This window comes from Uloborus diversus, chromosome 4 (assembly GCF_026930045.1).
Source record: "Uloborus diversus isolate 005 chromosome 4, Udiv.v.3.1, whole genome shotgun sequence".
Taxonomy (NCBI): Eukaryota; Metazoa; Arthropoda; class Arachnida; order Araneae; family Uloboridae; genus Uloborus; species Uloborus diversus.
In genome coordinates, this window is record NC_072734.1 from 7,554,530 (window position 1) to 7,580,652 (window position 26,123).

Below are 26,123 nucleotides of genomic sequence, written 5' to 3' on the forward strand. Positions count from 1 at the left end.
TCCAAGTATTTAAATGACTTTAAATTCATGTTTGCTCCGGAGAAGCCTTGATTCAAAATTTTCATTATGATTACTATTAATATTGTTGTTGTAAGGCAACGAATTTTTGTAACAATAGGTTTTTATATTTATTATTTAATGGGGAAATTGCATGAAATTTACTATTTTCCATCGTAACTTTTTTAAACTAAGTTTTTTCGAAATAAATTACTGCCAAAGGTTGCTCCCTGATACTGTAGCTATCAGTGATGAAAAAATGGGTAAAATCGGTAAAGTAGTTTTGAAGTTTACCCTGGATATTTGTACAGAAGTAGTCGTTTATGTATATAGATGAGAACAGACCTTTTTTTAAGGGTATCCAAATATTTTAATCGACTAACAGTACCCGCACAGCGATGCCCGAGCTAAACATTTAATGGAAGTCCGCTGAATACAAAAAATTGACGCTCCCTCCCCCTCTGATGTGAAATAATCATTTTCTATGTATAAAATGCGTGCACACCTTTTCAAAAAAAACTAAAACTAAAACTATTAAAGTTTCTTTGGAATTTAAAACTTTTCGTCAAATCATTAAATTAGATTTACAGTTGCTTTGAAACTCTATTTAGTGAGTGAAGAGGTTTTTTACTGCAATTTAAAATATTTCGCCAAATAATAAAAAAAAGGCATCAAATAATATCTTTCAAATGTAAAAACAGTTCCGCAACTCTATTGTTTATCGTCAAACTCGCCCAGCAACCACGCTATCATAATCCATCCGCCTAACGAAAAAAAAAAAAAAAATCCAGTGGAACATTCAAAAATCATCGTCAGAAAAAAAGAAGAAAATGTCGTACATTTCACTCGGATAATAACAAATCAAAAGTTTCTTTTCTTTCAAAAGAAGTCGCCAAAACAATGAATTACATTTACGGTTGCTTTAAAATAATAATCCTTGACTGAACTGCTTAGCGCCTAACGTGCCAAGCGACCACGCTACCGGAACCCAGCCTTTTTGAGAGTGAAGCGGATGTTTTTTCTTTGGCCAAACGTGTATAAATGTTTGGCCAAACAAACAAAAAAGTATAAAATCACATTAACAGTAGCTCTCAAATCTTCATATATTAAGAGCTGCGTTGCTCGGCTTTGCCCGGTCCCCCTTGAGAATAAAACTTGCGTCAAGTGACATATATTCAACAATCAGACTTAAATAAAAGAAAAAAAAAACACCTTGCAAAATTACCCTTCCAAACAATGACGACAAATAGTAAAATACTTTTAAGAAATTAAAATGGGAAAGATAGATTTTAAAAGCGTAACCATGGAAACACGAAATAAAACAAGTTTAAGAAATTAAATGCAAAATAAGATAAGAAACAATTTATTCAAAAGTGTAACCGTGGAAACGCGAAAATAAAATGGTTGACAACCTGAATCAAAATGACATTTTTCGAATTTGATTTAAAAACGCTTGTAACTTTTTTCCATTGTTGATAGAAGCTAAGTTTTTCGACCATAGGTCGAGAGAGATCTGGAGTTAAAAATGCCGCTTTTTCCTATGGTGTCAAAAAGAAAACGGTGGGACAATTCCTTCACTTTTTATTGATAGATTGAATGAAGAAAGTAGTGCCTAAATTTCAGCTAAGCCTAAAAAAGTTCGAGATAAAACGCAATTTACTCTCGCAGTAATTAAGTTAGAGCATTGAAATTGAAACAAATTGTTTAGAACGCGGAGAATTCTACCCTTTTCAACGATACATAATATCAATATGTGCATGTAATTTTTCACCCCTTTAATAGCCAATAATAGGCAATTTACATGAAGTTTGGGCCTAAATTGGAATGAAAAAAGAACTATTTATCGGATTTTTTCGAATTATAGCCTATGTTACTCAGTAAGAAAGCACCTTTCATATAGTGAAGGAATTTTTCAAATAGGTGCAGTGGTTCCAGAGATTACCTCGAACATATAAACACACAAAAATCCGCCCTCTCTCTTTATTAGTATAGAGTATAGATTGGAATTAGACCTCATTCGAATAATTCGCGATTCGGAGTAAATTTCTGTCTCAATTTTTCTTTTTTGAAATTCTGAAAGCTATTTAGATAATAGGGAAGTTGCAACCTATTAAATGTTCATATTTTGACTATTGGATATAGTTAATTAGCTCTTAAAACTAAAAAATTCACCATCGCCGAATTTTAAAACACCGTGATTGATTTTAAATGAATTATTAAAAATCCACGCGCAAAAGTGCGCTCTTCTGAAACGTCACGAGCAGGGCACTAATGGGCAGCCTTTCGCCGAAGATCCCTTGTTTTCGCTAGGGACATTTTGAGCGCGCTGATATTTTTATTTTTTAGAAATTCAAAAATCCTTTTGAACACACTATGGAGGCCGGATTCGTTGAAGCACAATCTAATAATCTTCCTCAACTAACATCAATGATGGTATTTGAATATTTCCGAAAGGATGAGAGGTTTAATGTTCCAGAAACGCGAGGAGTTAAATGCGAGGAGGTAAGCCTTACGTTTCGTCTTCGAAGTCAACTGCACGTCCTTCGACTTCTTCCTCGGCGGAAGAGCGCAGGGCGTCACTTCCTGTGCCATTTGAAGTCACAAGCGCTTGAACTTTAAAAATTAATTTCAAAAAAAAAAAAAAAAAAAAACTACTTATCGGATCGCAAATTTTTTTTCATCTATGATGTTCATACATGTTACTCTATCATATAAAAATAAAATTGAAAAATCGAAAACTTCCCTATTAGAGACTCGGAAAGTTTGAGTCCGGATAATTGAAGTTCTACTGTGTCTAACATAAACAAGTATTAAAATTTGCTATTCTGATACATTATAGAGTTGAAAAGGCCTGAATCAATAGTTGAGTATACGAAAAAAAAACTGATTTCAGTATCATCTTTTATATTCCATTCCCGTAGAGTTTACGTTACGCATCAGAAGTACTTTTCTCTGCCTCAAAGTTTTATGGTTTCTTAACCACTTCAGTCGGAATTATGAAATATCGGACCAAAAATGTTGATATTTGGTACACATTGTACTATGGTAAGGGGTATCTTATAGACAAAATTTTGAGTTTGTAGGAGAAAAATTAAAAGAGTTATGGCACGTCCAATATTCCGGACTTATATTTTTGAAATCAATATTTCATATACAAAAACGATAAAATACCGAACAAACTTCATTATAAAATGTTCTACAAACAATTATAAAACATAATATACGCGTTTGAAACGATTAATTAAAGATTATATATTTTTAAAAAAAATCAGAAAAGAACCTCGGTTTTCAGATGAAAATCCATGGTTGGAAAAATGAGCCGCTCTCTATCTCTCAATCCTTATATGTCAGTGTTGTTACTCCCGAAACGAAAAATTATTTCACAGATTATAATAAGTAGAATGTAAAGAGTCAACTACAAAAAAAAATCAACTAATTAAATCAATTATTAAATGATTAGCAGCTGTTTGAAGTGTATGTCCGGTACACCGGGCACCAGGTCTGAAGGGGAAGATCGCCCTAATCTACAGATTGGTGTGTTAAAAATTATTTTACGCCTTCTTTGTAACAGGAGGCCAATTATATGCTGGGTTGATTTATGATTATATTAGTGACTGATTAAAAACTGAATTTCAATTGCATGATAACTTTAGTCAGGATTTTAGCTAAAACTCAACTTACCCGGACCAACAGCAAAGAAGACGATGAATACTAATATCCAAAAAATGGTGACGTATGTTGCCCACTGGTAATATTTCTGGAAACAATAGTTTATTATAAGTAGCTGATAAATAGTAATTAACGATTACATTTGGTTCGCAAATGAACTAAGTTGATCTATATATATATAAAGGCGACGGTGTTTGTTTCTTTGTTTGTACCTGATGGCCAGTAGACCCCATAGCACCTACAGGCCTGAAACTTGGCACAAAAATTCGAATGTACCCAGGGCCCGTGCACCTCAAAGCCGAAATTCTAAATTTCGAATTAGCTTTTTTCTAATTAACTAATTAAGGTAAATTTCGGTTAACTAGGGGGTAAAAAAATCCCCCCACACCCAAACATTATATTTCGTTAGAAAGGGTTTTCCTTCCCAAACAAGATGATGTTTGTTCCATTTTTCTCAACTAATTAGAACAGGAGATATAAGCGATTCTAATTGAGCCAATTTTCAAGGCTTCTCTTTCTAGAAATTGCTATAACACTAGGTCCGCTTTCCAGACACTTTTCAACTATGACACTAGGTCCATTATCCAGACAATTTTTCAATTACTTTCTTGTTAAACAATTTGGAGGAAGTTGCCATTGTTGCTTATGAATATTTTACTGTTATTACTTTATTTTAAACTAGTGGTACCCTCACGGCGTTGCCCGTAGTAGAAATATTAAAATGTCTTCTGGTTCGCTTGTATATTTACAAACAATGCATGGTGAATTTCTCGCCAATTGTCTTGTGCCCATGTTACGGTTCCACGTTGTGATAATTTCGAAATTTACTCGTCCATCTTACGATAATTTTGTTCTTAAAATTGGAATCGAAAAAGAACCACATCGAATTTTCGAAAAATCGCTTCAAGGTGCACACCCCCCGTGCTGCAAACTTTGTGTCAAATTTCAGGAAAATCGACCGAACGGTCTAGGAGCTATGCGCGTCACAGAGATCCTGACAGTCAGAGATCCGAACAGAGAGAAATCCTGACAGACAGAGATCCGGACAGAGAGACTTTCAGCTTTATTATTAGTAAAGATTCATTGTGCGTATGTTAATTGATTTTCTTTTTAATTAGAAAGTGGCTTGGCGAATTTCGCGATGAATTATGGAGTTTTTTGCATTTGAAAGCTATTGCAAATGTAATTTTCAAGTAATTTGTTTTCTTTAATTCAACGGATTTTCTTTAAATTTTTAGCACAGGCATCGCTGTGCGGGTACTGCTAGTTTGTAATATATGCAATAGGGGAAAACATTGCTGAGTAGTTTTTAGCAATGCTTTTCCTCTTTTCTTTCAGGAATGGTCAATCGCCGAACTTAAATAATCTTTCAAAAAACTTTCATCTTTTTTCCCGACAGATAGCACGTTAGCTTTTATTGAATTAAAAGTGGTACCCTCACGGCTTTGCCCGTAATAGAAAAATTAAAAGATCTTTTGGTTCGCCTGTATATTTACAAATAATGTATGGTGAATTTTCTCGCCAATTGGCTTGTACCCATGTTACTGTTCCACGTTATAATAATTTCGTATCTCGTCAATTGGCTTGTGCTCATGTTACGGTTCCACGTTATGGTAATTTCGTAATTTACTCATCATTCGATATTTTTGTTCTTAAAATTGGAATAGAAAAAGGACCACATCGAATTATCGAAAAATCGCTTCGAAGTGCACACCCCCAAGCTACAAACTATGTTCCAAATTTCATGAAACGCGGCAGAACGGTCTACGCGCTATGCGCGTTACAGAGATCCTGACAGAGTCCGGACAGAGATCCTGACAGACAGAGAGACATTCAGCTTTATTATCAGTAAAGAATACGATATACTCCTCGAGATCAATTACCTAGTCTAGGAGCAATGTTATGAGTTTCTGGATATGCAAAGTTTCTATGGAATTGATTTCCCATATGAACAACCAGAAGAAGCAATTAGTGACTATTTTTAGACCGTAATGAGTGGTATCATCCCTGTGGTACGTGCTGAGTCCCACCAAATCCTTCGTTATTTCCGTAGCTGATCAAGTTGAAGCCTTGTGACTCATCTGGGACATCAAGCAAGCTTCTTGGTGCGAGGCCTTCGAGATAGGAAGGCCATCCAACTAGCAAATGACGTCATCATTCGTCGATCCACGATGATATTGGGAAGTGAGCGCTTCGATTAGTATTTTGGTTTAATTAAACTATTTGGTTTATTTATTATTGTCTTCTATTATTTTAGTAGCATTAAAACTTCTACTTTTTCATTTGAAAACATAAAAAGGAACAAATAATCATACATTAAAAAATACAATGAGCTTAATTCATAGTATTTCACATAAAAACATTTATAAGTCTTACAAAGTATTCAAATAACTAAACACGATTTTATTTTACAATCTTGTAAAAACGAAGTGATATATAAACGTAGTTTTATTTTATTTAAAAATTTTTTTAACACTAAACGCATTTTAACTACTCGTATATTGTATTGAAACATTAAGTCTTAAGAAGTATTCAAATAAATAAATGAATTTTCATTTTACAATTACATCAAAACAAAAAATAATTTTACCATTGTATTTGAATAAGAATAAAATGAAAATTTAAAATATAAATAAACATTTTTACTAAAGTAAATGGGAAACATAACTGCAATATGTTTCAAAGACATAACATCAAATTAAAATACATAATACCAGATTATTAATGTTATCTTAGCTTAGCAAATTTATACTTTTAAAAAGACATGAATGTTTGGGTGCCATCTCCCAAAGTAAACGGTGCCCTACCTCCTTCAATTATGAAAACTTCAAGAAAAATACCCCATAAACATCTCCCCCATCTCCCTTAAAATTTCAAGGGCACAGTTATTTATAACTATAGCCGTTGAAAAGCTATCATTATTATGAGACTATGATTCCTACCCCTCCCCCCTTCGGTGAGCACTCTCGAAAAATTACACAGGAATTCAACTTGAAAAACGTTAATTAAAGAATGAATTATACAACATCATGAATACTGTATGTTGTACATCAAAAAAATGTATTCAATATCAAAGCAGCCTTTTTTTTTAGAATTTGGCTACTTTTCCATTTTCAGCTTTTTCTGCTGCTAATGATTCTTGTGTGTGGTGGTGGGGGGGGGGGGGGCTTTAATAGTTCATCATTTTAGGCTTTTGAAAAATTATTTTAAAGAGCATTAATTGATGACAAAGTAACCTTTTTCAAAAAACTTCTCATAGAATGACCATTTTTACAACTTTCTTCAATACTTAAAACTTCATATATGTTAAATTTAGATCAACATTTTGCTGAGTAGGCTCTTTTAGGAATTCAGTGTGACATTTTTGTGACAGGGGGGGGAGGGAGAGGATAACAAGAAGTGTGACATCACGCGTTGTTTATAACAATATGCTCGTGTTGAACAGCGTTACATGTAACAAGGAGGGGGGGGGGATTTGTTCAAAATTTTGTAACATCCTTTATGGATAGCCCCTTAATTCAATTTATGTTACAGTTTCAGAGTTCCTGAAAGCTTATTAACAGAAAACCCAAGGAGTTCAAAAATTATATAGTTCAAGACATTTTGCCTTTTTGAGCATAACAAACAAGCATAGAGCATTTGGCGAAAACACGTTGCGTATCCACTGCTCAAAAGTAATCTTTCGCAAGCCCAGAAATCATGGATACCGTTAACTCAACCACAATTTCTACATAAATATCATAAAACTTAAAGACAACAGTGCAAAAAAAAAAAAAAAAAAAAAAAACATATTTTTTTTAATTTGCGCACAGAACCAGCTTGTTTGAATAACATTGCAGGGGCGTAGTTTGGGTAAAATGTTTGAGTATCGAACCCACGACCTCCGGCGTTCAAAGCTAATCTTCTTACCTCAGAACTACGGAAGTCCATCAAGGATGTTTTTTGATCAAAATAACACATGCTAGCGTAAGAAACAATTTAATCGAAACCGAAAATATAAGATTAGTTCAGTTAAAAGCCTGTTTCAATAAACTTGTTTACATATTAACTGAATATCAACACCAAGTTACGTTGCTTCTGATAGCAACAAGTAGGGTCTGGTGGGGGAAAGTGGTCAATGGGGTAAAGTGGTCATACGTCAAATAAATGACTATAGCTTGGCAATAAATGTTCGAATGAATGTGAAAATTTTATTTTAGGTTCGGTGAGTTAGAAACTACATTTTGAATACAAAATTTCAAAACTGGCAAAATTTTATTTGGTAAAAAAAAAATATTTTGTGTAAATGGGTCATTTCCATGTCAAGTGATCCAAAGTTTTTCCCCTCACCTTTTTGTATTTCTTTGAAATTTGGCTCATCGATTGTACCCTTTGAGGTAATCAAAAGTCCAAATTTTTAGATTTTTATCTCTATTATTTTTTAATTTATGACACTTTGATTTTTCGAAAAACCCGCTTTTTTTCATGGATGCTTGAACATAAAATGGACGATAACTCAGCACCAAATATAGATAGAAAGATTTGGTAAAAAGCATTTTAAAGTACATTAGTTGCTGTTTAATGGGATATGCAACATGATTAATTCCAGAAAAATTTTAATTTAAAAAAAATAAAATTTAAATTTTAAATTTATATTTCTCAGAAAAGGTATAATGAATTTTTTTTAAAAAATTCTCAAAAATTTGTTTGTATTTTATCTTTATTTGTGCAAAGTTTCAAGTTGGGATCTCAATGAGATCATATTTTTATGAATTTTTAAATAAAATTTGACTTATGAAATAATGACATTTTTCCGATTCTAACCAGTTAAATATGGGGTTCTTTTACTGGGGATGGTCTAGTAAGTAGTAATTGATCATGACTATGCTTGATATGAACTGACATGACTTTGTAGATTAGTACCCCCCCCCCCCCCCTCCGTCACACAACCACTTTTTATCGTTGTTGTTTTTTTCAAAACTGTATTTAGAAAAAAAGTCGGCACGTAAGAGTTATTAATAAACTGGGACACACGCTGCTAAACATCAGTAGTGACTAAAGCTTATAAATGGGGGGGGGGGGGGGGGTCATAAAAAATAAAATTCAGAAAACTGAAGAGAACCACTCATTTGCAGATTTTTTTTCTTTCGGAAAGTGGGACGGTAGGAGGAGGGGGCAATCTGGAATGAAACATAACAACATGGAAGGTTATGCTCAAATTAGCAAAATTTGTTTGATCTATAACTGCTTTTAATGTATGTATAAATAGATCTCGCTGCATTGCTCTCGTTTACAAGTGAAATTAAAAGAAAACTAGCATTAAATAAAAGAAAAAACAGCTGCACTCCATATGTTATAGAAAGACAGTTAGTTTTATGCTGACAGACATATGACCTGATACTTAGATTTATTTTTAGTTTAGTGTAAAAAGAATGAAACAACACGGGGGGAAACACTCCTATTTTGCTGTGATCTTGAGGAAAACTATTTTTTTCCTCCATCCAAAATTGAAAGTTGGTGCAGGGGTAAGGAACGAAATGAATCATAACTTTCCTTATCAGATAGTGAAATAATCAAGTACACTTTGTGAAGTTCGGACTGAAAAAGAAACACTTGGTCTGAAAAAAAAAAAAAAAGCATCAGATGAAGCGTGATACTAGTATAGTGTTAATCGTATGTGTGAGTGAATGTGGGGGGGGGGGGGGGGTAATGTACTTTGTCTTGCTTTAAAGAAGAACATTTACCAGCTTTTAATGTTTTCTATTCATTTTGTTTTGTTTTATTTATTTATTTATTTTTTACATTTTAAAAATAGTTTTGAAAAAAAATTATAATAAAAGTGGTGGCGCGGGGGGGGGGGGGTGCTTGCCAATTTAGAAATTCACGTCAGCTCATTTCAAGCATAGTTATGATCAATTACTACTTACTAGACCATCCCCAGTGAGAGAATCCCATTTTTAACTAGTTAGAATCTGAAAAATGTCATTATTTCATAAGTCAAATTTTATTTCAAAATTCATAAAAATATGATCCCATTGAGATCCCAACTTGAAACTTTGCACAAATGAAGATAAAATACACAAAAATTTTTGAGAATTTTTAAAAAAAAATTCATTAGATCTTTTTTGAGAAATTCAAATTTAAAATTTAAATTTCATTTTTTAAAAATTATAATTTTTTTTGAAATTAGTCATGTTGCATATCCCATTAAACAGCAACTAATGTACTTTAAATGCTTTTTACCAAATCTTTCTATCTATATTTGGTGCTGAGTTATCGTCCATTTTATGTTCAAGCATCCATGAAAAAAAGCGGGTTTTTCGAAAAATCAAAGTGTCATAAATAAAAAAATAATAGAGATAAAAATCTAAAAATTTGGACTTTTGATTACCTCAAAGGGTACAATCGATGAGCCAAATTTCAAAGAAATACAAAAGGGTGAGGGAAAAAATTTCCCAAATTTTGGATCACTTGACATGGAATGACCCAAATATGAAAATTTTAAAAATCTAAACACCCTCTTTTAACTTCTTTGGGAAATTTTGTTTGTTAGAATTATGAACAGATTGGCGGCACAGGAAGCTCCCTACATGTCTTAAGATCGCTTATCGCTTACTCATTAGCAGTTAGCTGAATATATTTTAGATAATTTTTTAGAACAATTTCAGTAAGATGGGGTAAAGTGGTCATAATATTAGGCTTAACGAATATTGTTCTCCTAATGTCACTTAATAGTTAAGTATAAAGCAGATATAAATTAAATATTAATTTCACTTAATATGTATTGCTTTTACAGTAAGTAGGGTTAAATATACGAGTATATACGTATGCATACGCATATACTCGTGTAGGCGCGTACATAAACGTATTCACATAAATGCATCAGTAAATACGTATACGGGTATCTGCGATATGGGTATTTTTTATCTATGCAGATATACATTCGACTACACACGTATATACTTGCTCTTACTCGTATGTATACGAACACATATATACTCAGGTAGACACGTTTGTACACTTACGTACTCGAGTAGACACTTACATACAAGCATACGATATACAAGTATACAGGGTGAGTTTAAACTCTTGGGAAAATTTTTAAAAGGTGTTAGAGGGGAGGATAAAAAGGAAGAATCATAAGGAACGTATGGTCACAAACACAATGCTGACGCACTACATGCACGCAAAGCCAAAGACTGATGGATACAAAACAGGTCACAAATTTGTTACACTAAGACAATTTTACACAATATTTTAGGTCGTAAGAAAGTTTTAAAGCGATTGAAGAAATTTGTGGCCTGTAGCTGTAATACAGGCGTCGTAATCACAAAGACGTCTCTGTTTTAATAACGAGATTTTTGAAAAACTTTCATTCGTCGCTGCGCCTTTGCTGCGATGCGTGTATTCGAACTACTACGGGCCGTAACTTTTAACAAGTGCTCTAAATATTTCTGAAAACTAAAATTTTGAGGAAAATCATCTTTGTGTAAAAAATTTGTGACCTGTTTTGCATCCATCAATTTCTGGCTTTGGGTGCATGTAGCGCGTCAGCGACCATAAGCTCCTTATTATTCTTTGCATTTTATCCTCCCCTCTCACACCACTTAAATTCTTGCTCCAGAGCTTGGATTCACTCTGTAGGCATACATGTATATAAGCGTATATGCTCGTGTATACATATATGTACTGGTGTATACACGTAAGTGTACGTATATACGTCCTTTTCAGGTATATAATTGTGTTTTACGCGTATACATACGTATATACTCGTGCTTCCATATATACATGTATATACGTGAGTAGATACGTACAAACACGCACTGGATACATCCAGGAATTAACTCGTGTATATCCGTATATACATTTATGTACACTTGTGTATGTACCCACATGTACACCTGTACATATATGCGTATATACGTCTACTATACACGTATATATTCAGGTATGCACGTGTATACTCGAGATATAAGTGCATACATACATATGACGTTCATTTATACGCATATATACACGTGACACGTATATAAACATGACACATATATACTCGTGTAGATACGTCAACACTCCTTTAGGTAATCACGTATACATGCTTATATACTCGTGTATGCACGTATATACTTGAGTAGGTACGTGCATGCATGTAGCTGATGTACACATGTATCTACTCATATATGAACGTGTTTACTCATGTTTACATGACACGTATATACTGGTGTATACACACATATATTAGTGCATATACTTGTAACCATAAAAATAACTGAAATATACAAATATTAGGGTTATTTAAGGTATCCGACTACGTTGAAAAGGCGATTTTCGACCAAAATTCACTTTTTCTCAAACTAGTTTTATTCAACAGCCCCATTCTTTAAGATCATGAAACATTTTGGTTTTATAATCTACGCGAATTAGAACTCACGTTATAAGCATTTGAATACTAAGTGTCTGCAGTATAACGCGTGTTAAGTCGAATCTTTACTTACGTTTTTTGAAGAATGCAATTATTTCTCGATACTGGCTACGGAAAAACATGATTTTGCAAATTCTATTCAGTATTCAAGCATGAAATTTGGCATGCCTGTCTTGTAAGTACTTGTGAGTGGAACAGACCACAGATTATGTAAATGATGAAATATTTTTTGATTTATAGCTTTTTTACCGAAAAAAGGTGACAAATTTTTGAGAAATTTAAAGATAAAGTCACGTAATTTGTCATAAACCTTAAAATTCTTGAAATATTTCTTAACCTGCGGTCTGTTTTATGTGTAATATTTATAAATGTGAAAAAATCTAAGCAAATTGTTTATAGCTAGTTAATTTTTTATTAATACAGTGTTTCTCCTAACTGCTAATTTTCAGTCATTTTTGCCAAAAAATCACCCATTTAAAAAAACTATTGATATTATGGTTTATTTTTAAGCAAAATACATGTTTTAAGATCATTCTGCTTCTAAAAAAACATTATTATTTCATAATAGTGTTTTTAAAAAAAAAACTGCTCCGAACCTAGTCGGATACCTTAATATGGTTTTGCATTTATTTTTAACTATGACCACTTTACCCCAGGCTATGACCACTTTCCCCCCCCTCCCATGGGGTAAAGTGGTCATAAATACAAAGGGAAAAAAAAGTGTTATAAAACTAATTAAATTAAAATATTTTTTTCTAAACTTCAATGGACTGTGTTCTTTAATAATGCAATGTAAAAATAACAACAAAAAAAGTTGAAGTGTTTAAATAATTTGTTGTATTTATTATCCACCAAAGTTGAAAACCTACGATTTTATGACCACTTTACCCCACCAGACCCTATATTCGCAGAAAATTTTGACATGTATATTAGGGTGTCCCGTCCATATATGAGAAAAAAATAAATTTGAGCTACACTATCACAAGAGGTGTCAAAATTTGCGAAATTTTTCACAGATCACGAAAAAGGTAAAAAAAATGGAATTGCGTGTCATCTTGAGGGCTCTACCGCTCTTTGAAGTTTTGCATATTTCACATTTTTGACAGACTTAAACGATATGATTTAAAAAATACAAAAATAAAGTTTAGAAAGCATTTTATTTAAGAAACTAATGAAACAAAGCACAAGAAAACAAAATAAACAAACTACAGTTTATAAATAATGACAAAAGTTTAGAATTTAAACTTATTTTTGTGTCCAAAATTTGGCATTTCTGCGCGAGATTGCAACCTGGTTCTAACGAAGTCATCTCTAGAAGTAGTGTTAGTAACACTTTGTGAAGCCTGTGTTATTAGTTTAACACATCTTTCCACAGATTGTGAGTGGCAAGGAAAGTCAACGATTTCCAAGCTATTATCTTTTGCCATAATTTGAAGGTTCTCGTTAGAAATATGTCGAAGAACCGGTGGTGCTGTAACCTGACACTCTTGCCAGACAATTATTTCCGTATAATCTTTAGCAGAGAAGTTAATTTTTGGTGTTTTAAATATTCTGCGTTTAGTGCTACTTTCAGCCTCTCTAGCTTTTTTTATTCTTCATAATGCTAACTCCCGAATGTGCTCCCTATCATCAAACAACATACTGACCAGCAGGTTTTCTGGGTGCGCAAAAAAAAAGCATTTCTTTCGATAACAGAATACACAACAGATTTCAAGTTTTCAGGTAAAAATCGAGAATACACAATCATTTGAAAAAGATGTTTGGCTGCTTCCTTAAAAGATGACTTTTGCTTGATTAAGAACCAAACTGGAGCGTACACTTTAACCACGTAGTTAACAAGTAATCGCAAATTTTCTGTTGGATTAAGAGTACTTACATAAAGTCCGAGTATACGATTAGCAGAAGTAAACCATCTCGAGTGCGCCATTTTTCCAGGTTGGCGATTTGCCAGCTCAGGACTACAGAAACCAGTTGATACAGCTTGACAAATCTCATAAAGATATTTTTGATCCGTGCTTAGTTCATCAACCACATTTTTCGGCAAATTAGGCAAATTATCATCCACCGCGCAAAAAAAAAATGTCATTTTATTTTCACAACCAGCTAACTGTTTTCCAATAGGTCCGGAATATTCTTTAGGACCCAAAATGCAACCATCTAAGGTCAAGAATAAATGACGAAGGGGTAATTCGTTGGCATGAAGCATACACACACACCATTGCAATGGTCTTTCCAAATAATTCTCTAAATATTGAATCACGCCACCCTTCCAACCGGTGTTTATTGCAGTTCCGTCACATCCAACGCAAATCACGTCTTCTAAATTCAAGCATTGACCTTCTAATAGAGCTGTAATCGAAGTTAGAATTGCCTTTGCAGTGCCACGACTTGGCGTTGTGTGTCCCAAATAAATTGATCCGGGTTCTGCTAAAATTGAGATGTGCTCTTCTAAAATTTCTTTGCGATGGTAACGAGCTCCTATTTTCTCATTTATCAGAGTCTTGTCTTTACGTCCATCAAAGTAAATGCTTTTTATAACAATACTTCCAATATCTTTGGAAGCTTCTTTCCGAGCTTTAGCTACAGCTCTGTGGATTTTGTTTTTATCAACACCTAGAGTTAAATCTTCTTTTGAAACCAAGCCGACATCAGCTAAAACTGCAGAAGCAACAGCAGCAGCAAATCGCGTCGACAAACTGTATCTATCACAGACCTTAGCAACTGTTGGCAAGATCAGTGTATTCCTATTTGTCGTTGAAGTTGATGGTGTCCCTGTAGAGGCCGTATTCGTCTCTGTTATGGGATACGTTTCTGGAGAAAATTCACGCATCGAATCGTCATCAAAATTTGCTGAGACAGAATCGTTATTTTCAGTAGAAGACTTTTTTGCTGCCTTTTCAAGTTTTCTCTGCTGTTATTTCATTAATCTAGCTGTTTCTTTCTTATCGACACCTCTTATCACCATTTTCCTGTCATTTCTTTGATCCAACAAGAAACTTCTCTCATTGATGGGAACTTTTTTAGGTTTGAAACACGAAAAAGACTCAAATACAGGGCACTTACAAGCCGCAACGTCGAAGAACTTCTCAGATGACTCTAAAAAGCACTTCAGTTTATTTTCAAAACTATCACTTCGTTTGTTTCTGGGGTATCGTTTCAAATTGACGTACTTTTCGAGATAGAATTTTAATAATTGAATTACTCGTTCCTTAGTTACGATTGGAATTGAAGCTTTTGTCCAAATACTGTTGATTTTTTCAGAAACAATTGTATATATATCTGAACTGGAAGGGTCCTTTCCATTATGCATACATTTCTGTTCGCTCCTGACAGATAAAATAAATTTTATGACGTCTTTTACAGTAGGTAGCTGCCGATCATCAAGTTCCTTGTAGGGTCCGAGTATAGCACAAGTAGTCTCACTACGTCTCGAACTCATTACTTAAAACTAACAGAATCGGCATATAACACTAACAATTGCAACTGTACTTTTATAGCATTAAAATTACTTTGGCTACGAAGAAAACACCCGTGAGTCAAGCCAAGAAAGTCCTCGAAACAAGTAAAAGGAATTAGCAAGTTGAAACCAAACAAAGTCGAAGTCGTCAGTAACATATTGTTGCATGCAAATCGAGACGTGGCGCCAAGCTTCGTGGACGATTCTACTGCGGAAATGGGGGTTATTCCCATATAGGCATTTACAGTAGTAATCACCATATGTTTTTTTTTTTCTGTTCGTGTTGATATTACGAATCACGTTCTTTTTATTTCAGCTGTCGAGCTTTTATTTCACAGTAAATTTATAACTTTATTCACAGTACTTCTTTTTCAGTTGCCATAAAAATGACAATTTTTCAAAACTTTGACGATCGGTAGAGCCCTGAAGATATAGTTTTATTCTATTTCTTAAATTATTTTTGTAATTTACGATCGATTTCGCAAATTTTGAGAGGTCTTGCATTAAGAAAAACGAAAAAAAATTTTTTCGGGACACCCTAATGTATATTGTCAGCTTGGAAAATCCATTTCGAATAAATGCGTGTACAAGGTTGAAAAAATAAAGAAATAAAAAGTTGCAAGTTAACCGTTTCAAATATTAAAGTAGTATGCTGAAATTACAAATTACAGACAAAGATATCAGAAAGGAAACTGACAATTGTTTGTTTAATAGAGGAAAAGTTAAGTAACCATAACTGCATGAACTCTAATGCGTAAAATGTTAATTTATTTATCTGAGAAAAGTACTTACCTCTGAACTTTAAAATTTATTCCATGAGGCGCCCGATTTTTTTTCTTCGCATGCAGGTTGTTCGGTAGCGCAAATCGCTGACTCACTTTCACTCAGCAGACACTCAGACACTTACAAGACTTAATATATATATATATATATATATATATATATATATATATATATATATATATATATATATATATATATATATATATATATATATATATATATATATATATATATTAATTGCTTCTACTTTCCGGTACGTTTAAAGGATGAGATAAATCCAACAGTATTGTGTTCAAGAATGTGCATCCGAAGTTACATATTTCCTATTTCATCTATTTCAGTCAGAGCAAGCAGCACTACTGTTACCTTGTAAACTGCACTGTTTTCAAAGTTTCGAGCCAAATTCATAGATCGACGACTGGTGCCGTAACGAAGCGGGGGGGAGGGGAGTTGTCTGGCCTGTTATCACGTGGGTTTCGCTTTGTGTCCCAGCTTCATTTCAATGACCCAAGTCCATACTGGGGATGAAAGCCGTCTTTTCAAAAGTAATAACCATCCTGATTTAGGAAGAGTAGCCCTGGAAGCACCTATAAAGTGTTTAGATTGAGGCCATGTGACTCATCTGGGGCATCGAAGCAATCTTGCGGGGGGGGGGGGGAGCTGTCCCTTTGAAAGTTCGGGGTTTGAACAATGTAGGCTTCCTTCGTCTGATTTGAGGAGAGATAAACCCGGGAGGTACCAGAAATCTGATCAGGTTGAGGCTAAGGCCCCTATATATACGAGCCGACGCATCAGCTTAAGATTAGCCATTTTGGATCGGAGCGCGTGTTTGAGTGGCTGCCTTTCTGGCGAGTTATCACGTTTGGTGATTGTTCACTATGAGCAATTATTAGTGGCACGTGACTTGTTTATTAAATAAAATATTATTTTCGACAAATTTGGCGAAATCCGAAACTTTAATGTGGTAACCCTAGCAATGCAACTATGAAAATTCCGATACAAAATGGCTAAACTTAAGCTGATGCGCGGCCTATCTATACAGCGGCTCTAGTTGAGACTATGTGACTCATCTGTGTCATCAAGGAAGCCAAATGTCTTCGACTGCAGCTGTATTGGAGCCACATCTGATTTGGGTGGAGTAACCCGGGAGCCGTGAAACACCTTTAAGCTGATCAGGTAGAGGCCCTATGACTCAACTGGGACAAACAGCAAGCTAAATGTCTCCAACAGAAACTGTATTGGTGCCAGGTCGGATTTGGGAAGATTAACCCGTGAGTCGTGATGGAACACCATTAAGCTGATCAGGTAGAGGCCCTGTGACTCAACTAGGACATACAGCAAGCTAAATGTCTCCAACAGAAACTGTATTGGTGCCAGGTCTGATTTGAGAAGAGTAACCCGTGAGTCGCAAAACGCCCTTTAGCTGATCAGGTAGAGGCCCTGTGACTCAACTAGGACATACAGCAAGCTAAATGTCTCCAAAAGAAACTGTATTGCTGCTTGGTCTGCTTTGGGAAGAGTATCCCGTGAGTTGTGGAACACCATTAAGCTGCTCAGGTTGAGGCCATGGGACTCATCTGGGCCAACACGGTAAATGTCTCCAACTGCGTATTGATGCCATGTCTGATTTGAGAAGAGTAACCTGTGAGTCACAAAACGTCATTTAGCTAGTCTGGCTGAGCCCATGTGACTTATCTGGGATATCAATGAAGTCTTTGATCAAAATCCGCACTGGTTATTGATGCCGTGCTTTCAGAATTGCATCAGTCTGATTTGAAGAAAATCGGAGGGGCTGTAAATGTTACAGCGTTTAATTCTTTTCTCATATTTTCAATGACAATAAGTGTTTCTTCTTATTAATGAGTTAATCCGGCAGATCTTGATTACTGAATAGACCAACTAGGCCCTGGCCTACGGCCCACAATATTTTGGGGCCCCTTAATGGCTGAAATTACTTTAGTCTATGGCTAAAACTGTTTCAGCCAACAGCTAAAGTTATAAAGTTTGTTTACAGGGGTCCCTAAAAAGTATTTGGCCTAGGGCCCCTTGATATCTTAACCGGGCCCTGGTCTCCGGCATGAATTTAAAAAGGTTTACTAACAGAGGCGCTCCAAACTTAAATTTTTGTGCGGGGTGGAAATTACAAATTTACCGAATGAAACTACGTACTTCACGGGATAATAAAATACGATCAGGTGCACAAAAGGAGACCTTAGGCATCATTAAAGAAAAGGTAATTAAGCTGTTGTGGTATTGTCTATAAATTTACCAAATCATCATGCAACATTTGTCGATTATGGAACGATTTTCGTTGAATCACAGCGACCATCCATGATCTCCAGTTGGAGCGCCCGTCGTTACCAGCATAGCTTGCGTTCGACGAACCTCACCGGTCGACGATGAGTAACCAGTTGCTAACCGCAGCGTTCTTGAGAGCTACCGATTAACTGGTTGCTTCCGATGTCTACCTGTCAACTGCAACTTAAGCAGGTTGATTGGTTGATGGAACCACGTGACATTTTTGACCAATTATAAGTAATTTTCACCTGCGTGTTATTCGTCTGCGCCATGTCTGCCCAAGTAACCGGTGATCAACCAAAAGCGTTCGATGAAGCATTGGTTCGTGAATAACCGGTTAGTAACCGCTAACGTCATTGCTGTCACGTGATTAACCGTAGATGCATAGAAATACCTGAAATACACCGCCAGCTCAGTCATTTCCAGCTGAGGACTGCAATTTCGTGCTTATTAGCACTCATCAGCCCGGCACAAGAAAGTGACTGAGCTGGAGATGGAAAACCTCTTAAGGGGGAGCCAAGAGTGCCCAACAAACTGGTAGCTAATATAGAATTAGCGCAGACCAGACGAGTGACCGAAGCAATGGTTCGGTTCAACTCGAGTATTGAAGGCAAGGCATGGTATATTCAGTAAATTACCGGCCCAATAAACACAATATTGGGCGGTAATTTACTGCACGTAGAAATACCCTTTACCAGATTTTTCTCAGAGAGATTAAGCGGCAAAATTTTGTCACCTGCGGAGACAAGTGACTTTAATTCAGTGTAGATATACCACAAACACTTACTGAAAAGTACAAGAAAATTGTCATCATCACTGTGACTAAACACAGACCGCCTAGTCCCACCAATAGCAACGTTTTTCGGCCAGCTTTTTCAATGATTCCCATGCTGAGGACTGTCATTAAAACGTTAATGACTCCGGTGCCTAAAGTTACATACGTCGCTTTCTCTCGATCCAGTCCTGCTTTCAAGAAGATGTCCGTGGAGTAGTAAAATACCTAAAAATGACAGAATAGGCGTTGTGAACATGAAATCATCTAATCAGCATTTATTGTTCGACCGCTTGTTCAGGGCCCGACTAACTAAAAGTGAGGCCCAAGGCCCACAATAATTTGCAGGCCCCCTGAAGGCTATTATTTTAAAAATGTGTGTATTTTTTGTATAGTTGTAATGCTATGCATAATTCTTTAATTATTTTGTGGCTCCTTAGGAAGAGGGGGCCCCGGGCCCAGGCCTAGTAGGCCTGTGCGGTAATCAGGCCCTGGCCGCGCTGGTCAGATAAAAAGGCGAACGTGAGGTTTACAAGCGGAAATGGAAGCATCTTTTAGTTTTTAGGGATGCTAGTATGCCGTTATAGATCTGTGTTTGCCTCTTAATCCTCTGATATGTAATAGCGGATGATCGAGTAACGCTCCTGACGTCATCAACAATGAAACTCGGGTGACGGCATGATTAGAGCCGCTATATAGATAGGCCGACGCCATCAGCTTAAGTTTAGCCATTTTGGATCGGATTCTTCATTGTTGCACTGCTTGGGTTACCACAGCAAAGTTTCAGATTTCGCCGAATTTGCAGAAAATAGTATTTTATTTTATAAACAATTCACGTGCCGCTAATAATTGCTTACAGTGAATAATCACGAACGCGATAACTCGCCAGAAAAGACAACCACTCAACCACGCGCTCCGATCCAAAAAGGCTGATCTTAAGCTGATGCGTCGGCTCGTATATATAGGGGCCTTAGGCATGATTATTTGATAATATGTTTTGATAATGTTTAACATACATGAAAATGCTTGATTTTCACGAGGCTGTACTAGATCCGGTAAGGTAAGTTTGTGTCATTTTAGGGTAATGAACAAACGAAAAAATGGTCAACAATGAACGCTATCTACTGGAGTATAGGTTTAATCCACTGCAGTTAGGGTTAAAATTTCAACTATCAAAATATCATCGAACAGGCAGATGCTTCGATCAAATGTAAGAGCAATTTTCACCCGTCATATCTTGACGGGCAATTTTCTAGTTAAGCATTGGTTTCCTAGAAGCGAATCACCGATCTTTGACGTCGCTCCTCGCTGTGACGCTGAAATCAAAGTCAAGTGGATTCCGGCGTGGCCATTCACAACGACGATTTAGCTCGGGCGCGCATGCGCAGAAGAATCAAGTTTTCACCTCGGCGTGGAGCGACGCCGACGATCGACGTGTTTGCTTCTAGGAAACCAAGGCTTAAACAGAAGCATCATTGAAATAAACAAAGCAGGCGAGTCATATTTTTCACTTTCCCTCCTTAGTCGGATAAATTCGTATTAACTGGTCACCTGCCTGCCAATTCCTATAAAACAAGCGCTTCAAAACCTCCTAGAGTGATAGAATTGTTTCAGCTGGCAACTTTCTAGCTTTTTTTTCCCGATTTTCAGCTCTAAGTGTTAACTGGATGTACCTTTGTTACATCTTTACGTATTCTTTGTTAAGACACCCATTTTGAGGAGTGGATTGAAGGGCGGTATGAAAATTATGCCCTTCCCTTAATACGAAAATTCAATACATTTTTTCTGAGCAAAACACTTTGGGGAAGATGACTCCCTAAAAGTATTGTTACAAATTCTGTAAATAGTAATTATTTTTTGTGATTAATTTGTCGTAATCTAGCTAAATTAGGCGTTTAATAAATTATCTTTCATCTAAAATTGTTGTAGTAACGTAACCTGTAAATAGTTTCTTGTAATGAATATACAACCCCCGTACATTCGGCTAAAGTATACGGACCCCTCATTTCTGAATTATTTCATTCTGGAAAGAAATAAAATAACGGTCTACGATTTTCGGGAATCTTGTGGAATATTTGAGAGTTCTCTTTCGATGTCTATAAATAAGCCGCGCCGCATGATAAAAAGTCAGTTTCGATTGAGAATTTGCACTGAGTGTATTAGCTCTAAAGTAAGACAAATAACGTTAGAAAAAGCACAAATTTGCAAATTACAGCAGACACGTATTTCGGCGTTACAGGGAATGCCTTTTTCAATGCAAAAAATAATGAGCTATGGATGAAAAGACATCCGAAAAAAGGTGTAATTGGCAAATTTGTACTTTTTCTAACGTTGTTTGTCTTATTTTACTGTTCAGCACAAAGGTATTTATTTATCTGTATTAGCTCTGTTTATTGCGAGGCATTTCGCTGTGTTGTTTTTAGTATTTGGATGTAAATACGTGCGTAACCGTTGAGTTTACGGTGCTGATTGGTATTTGCTTAATTGCTGATGATTAATTTAGCAGTTGTTAACGATCTTTTCTGTACATAGTGTAAAAAAATTTCCTACGTTTTTCTCAAGAACTGTGTCGTCCTTTCAAGAAAGTTGAAGCTGCACCGGAACCCCTAACAGTATTTTTAGGAGGGCTGTCCCTTTACTGCTACGGTATTTGGAAAGAATAACTACAGAAATTATCAACTGGAAACCATATGATGATGAAGATTATATAAGGTGTATATTTCCACGATGACTATTTGCCTTTATCAGTCACGCACAGTTCAGTACATTTCAACATTTAAGCGGGTATAAAAATGCACGTACGGAACGAAAGTTTGCTTTTAACTCACCACATTGATTCCCGACAGCTGCTGCGAAAACATCACTACGTTGGATATGAGAAATGGTCTGAACAAAGACTTTATTCTAAAGAAGTGTGAGAATTCAACCTGAAATATTGAAAGATAGATCATTTTTTACCCCCAAGTGCAAAAAACATGAAAAAAATAGTATGTGAAACTACCTTTGGAACAGACTGAAGTTCTTGAAATTCCAACTTCATCAAATCCATTTCTTTGTCGATTTCGTGCGTTCCACGAAGCCATTCCAAAGCTGAAAACAATTAAACCATATAGTCAGTCAGCCGTTATGTAATAACTAGCTGCGTCGTCCGGCTTTGCACGGTGCACCTCGAAAATAATTGCGGGAAAATAACCAAAAAGTAAACATTTTAAAATCCCGGATTGCAGGAAAAGCCTCAGAACAAAAACCAAAAAAAATTTTTTGTTTATATTCGAGAAAAAAAATGTGCAACAAATCTTTCATTTAACGATTTTCTTCACGCTACAACTACAAATTTTAATAAAAGCATTGTTGCGGAAAGTTGAGATGAAGCACTGAATAATAATTTGAAAGGAGGAAAGAATTCGAAATATAGGGATTTTATTTTGAAATCTAAGAGTCATAATTAATAGTTTTTGATTGATATCTCCGCTAATTATTATCGGAGGATTATGTTAAACAGCCAAACATGAAGACGGGAAATTACGAATCCATCGATACCTGGCTCGATGGTCAGTTCATTGGCGTTCGGGAGAAGTTACGTGGACATACATAGATACATACGCTCAGTTTTTAATTATATAAGATACTGTTTGACCGCGGATTGTATGTAATTTGGCAATCTGCCAAGTAAAGACTATTCCATGTGAATGAATCTAGCAGGTGAGATGGGAAAATAACGATGGGATTTTGATTCACACGTTTTATAATGTCACTAGTGCCTTACTCATTTATTGCATTCTCTAAAATAAAATAATGGAAGACAAAAATAGTTACCATGGAAACAACAAAAATAAAATGAAATATTTTCATTTCGTTCAGGAACGTAAAAGCAAAATGGTAAGCTCAAAACTTTGTTGTGAATAAATAAAGCAATTAATTTCTGCCGTGAGAATATGACAGAATAGACTTCAGATTAAAAAAAAAATGTTGCTGAGAGCAAATTTTCATTTTTACAAAACTAAGGCTAAATAATAGAGAGGCAAAAGTGCACATCTGAAACAAACCAACTAACACCCCTATAAACTAATAGATACGTCCATTTCCGCCTATAAACCGGATATTAGTCTTTCCATGTAATCGATGGTCGGACAGTAGTAACAGCCAGGGTGACTAATTTAGACGCCCAAGGCGGCTCGTGCAATTCGCCTGCGGCAAGTTGATGTGCACCGCTTTTGGCGGTGTACTTTGGGAGCTTCGCTCTTTCTCGCTGTCTGCGGCAGTCTAATAATTAATGGGCAGTACATTAATTTTCGGCGCTGCATGGGGAATTTGCACCCCCTTACCACCTGCGGTGGCAGAATATTTAATGGGCAGTAGACTAATTTTCGACGCGTATGCCTCTGACTTGACCCACTTTCGCTTAAGTGATTCCAAGGTCCGGGCTGGTCTTTTCCCCAAACGTAAAGGACGAGGTAATTCAAAATCGTTCAAAAAACGCGCTTTGTATGGCCCTGAAACGAAATGACGGGAGAAGAAGAAAAGTTGAAAGGCAAAACGAACTGTGTACCAGTAATTTCGGAGGACTAACGAAGGAGGGAAAAAAGTCTTTAATTAATATCTCCGCTAGCTAATGTCATATAATTATGCAACTTAGCCAAACACGTAGCCCAAAAAATTACGAATCTATTGATACCTGGTTCGAAGGTCGGTTCCTTGTCGTTTGCCGTACATAGATGCATAGATGCAAAGATTCATACAATCGCTTTTTAATGTATAACACAGTTATATTTTCAGATATGTAGGCCTTGGTACATTACTGATGTTACCGATATACGTTTCGACCAAAATACATTTTTAGTCATTCCACGAAAAGGCAAACATTTTGTCCCTAACGTTTGACGTATTTAAAATTAATTTCAAACCGTGAAACAAGCAAATTTTTTTTTTTTTTGTCTAAGAAATCACACGTGGTAGTGTGATTTCTTAAGAAAAAAAAATGTTTATTTCATTTTTTAACATAAAATTCGATTTGAAATGTAATGTGTCACGTGGGACAAAATGTCTTATCTCCTGTGGAATGGCCTACTATTTCTTCCTTTCTGAAACAAATCCTGAAAAATAGCTAGTAGGAAAGCAAGTATAGTTTTAATAAATTTGCAACAACGGATTCGAAGGACATATTGCTAGAATCAAGAACCTTTAGCTGATGTCCGCTAATGTGTCCCACATGTGGAACGCAAACTTCATAAAATAATAATAATAATAATAAATAGAAGCACCAGTTAAAAAAGAAATTCGAAAAAATATTTTTGCTTAACAAATATTACGAGTCAAGAACTTTCACTTGATCAACAAACTTTTAACTAACAGCCCTTATTAATTTATTTTTCTGAAATAATAAGAAAAATTTAGTCCAAATTGTCCCACAGTTCATAATAGAATTGTTTGTGGCTACATTCTGAGATTATTGGTATTGTTAATACCTTTTTTTTTTTTTTTTTATAAAAGACACTGCAAGATTAATATTTTTTGAACACAGTCTGATTGATCTTTAAATTTTCATACCAGTTTAATTTAAAATTCCATTTTTGAAAACTCACTAATAAATTTTGCACTTTGTACTCGAAAAATAATATTTTTCTATTAAATTTAAAAACATACAAACAGCATTGACCAATACATAAGTTTTTTAATTCGGACTATTTGAACTGATGATATAAACTTGCACCAAATACATCAGCTAAACTTTAAAACACATCTATGAATAATTTTATCGCTCATTTCTTATATGGTTCAAAAATACACTGCCCTGTATGGGCTGCTTTACTTCGAACCAGGTAAATCAGTCATTGTAAATGGTTTTTGAAATTATTATCTCATAATTCCGGGTAACTATAAAATACCTTGAGAATGTTCCTTTAGTTTCATGCTAATCGATCCCATAACATTAATCAGTGGCGTCGCTACGGGGGAGAGAGGATGGGGGGGGAGGGTCCGCCCCGGTTCACACCCATCTAGGGGTAACACCCAAAGTGGAATTGGAAGTTTTTGAAAAATCTAAAGCTAAAATACATTTTAAAGACTACAATTTTGAAAATTTTCCTAGGGAAGCTCCCCAGGACCCCCTCACCTCCCACCCTACGTCACGGAGTGAATGTTATATCCAGGATTAGTTTCATATTGTCGAAACTTAGATCTAGTAGTGACTTCCTCTAAAACCAAAAAACTGAAGCCTATTAGGTTCCCACGTGTTTGAGTCATGTTTAAAATAATTAAGGGATCGTCAATTTCATATACCCCCTTACTTTTTAGACCTCGAAACGCGTCTAGGAGTAACATATGCGTCTAGTGCAAGTCATATAGAAAGCGTTCAAAGTTTTTTATTTGTCTTTCTTAAACATTAACCCATCGTAAATTTCGCAATAACACAAATGTAGTTGCTTCTGAAAATTGTATAAATTTTATGTTTTCGTAAAACATTTAAACATTTTTTTTTTTGAGCAACCGCGATTGCTTATTGTTCTCACTTGACTGTTTTTGAGGTCCTATCATTTTATTTTCCCGCCAGCACCCTCTGCAGTACCACCTCACGATGCTGCTCCTCTAGCGAAAACCTTCTCCAGATTGCGTCCATATCCTACACGCATACATACACACACGCATGCCTACACACACACATACCCACACGCATGCCTACACACACATACCCACACACACACATATCTACACACACATATCCACACACGTACATACCCACACACACACAC

General features: G+C 35.5%; 1 protein-coding gene across 1 annotated transcript in view; it reads right to left on the bottom strand.

Annotated features, from left to right (window-relative positions):
* Positions 1-26,123, bottom strand: part of LOC129219796 (solute carrier family 2, facilitated glucose transporter member 1-like) — a 67,303-nt gene that overhangs the window by 19,110 nt on the left and 22,070 nt on the right. The window contains exons 5-8 of the mRNA XM_054854099.1: positions 22,376-22,464; positions 22,203-22,301; positions 19,390-19,602; positions 3,679-3,754 (exon numbers count right to left, since the gene is read on the bottom strand). Of these exons, the coding sequence (XP_054710074.1) occupies positions 3,679-3,754; positions 19,390-19,602; positions 22,203-22,301; positions 22,376-22,464 (477 nt within the window). The remainder of the gene's footprint in view (positions 1-3,678; positions 3,755-19,389; positions 19,603-22,202; positions 22,302-22,375; positions 22,465-26,123) is intronic.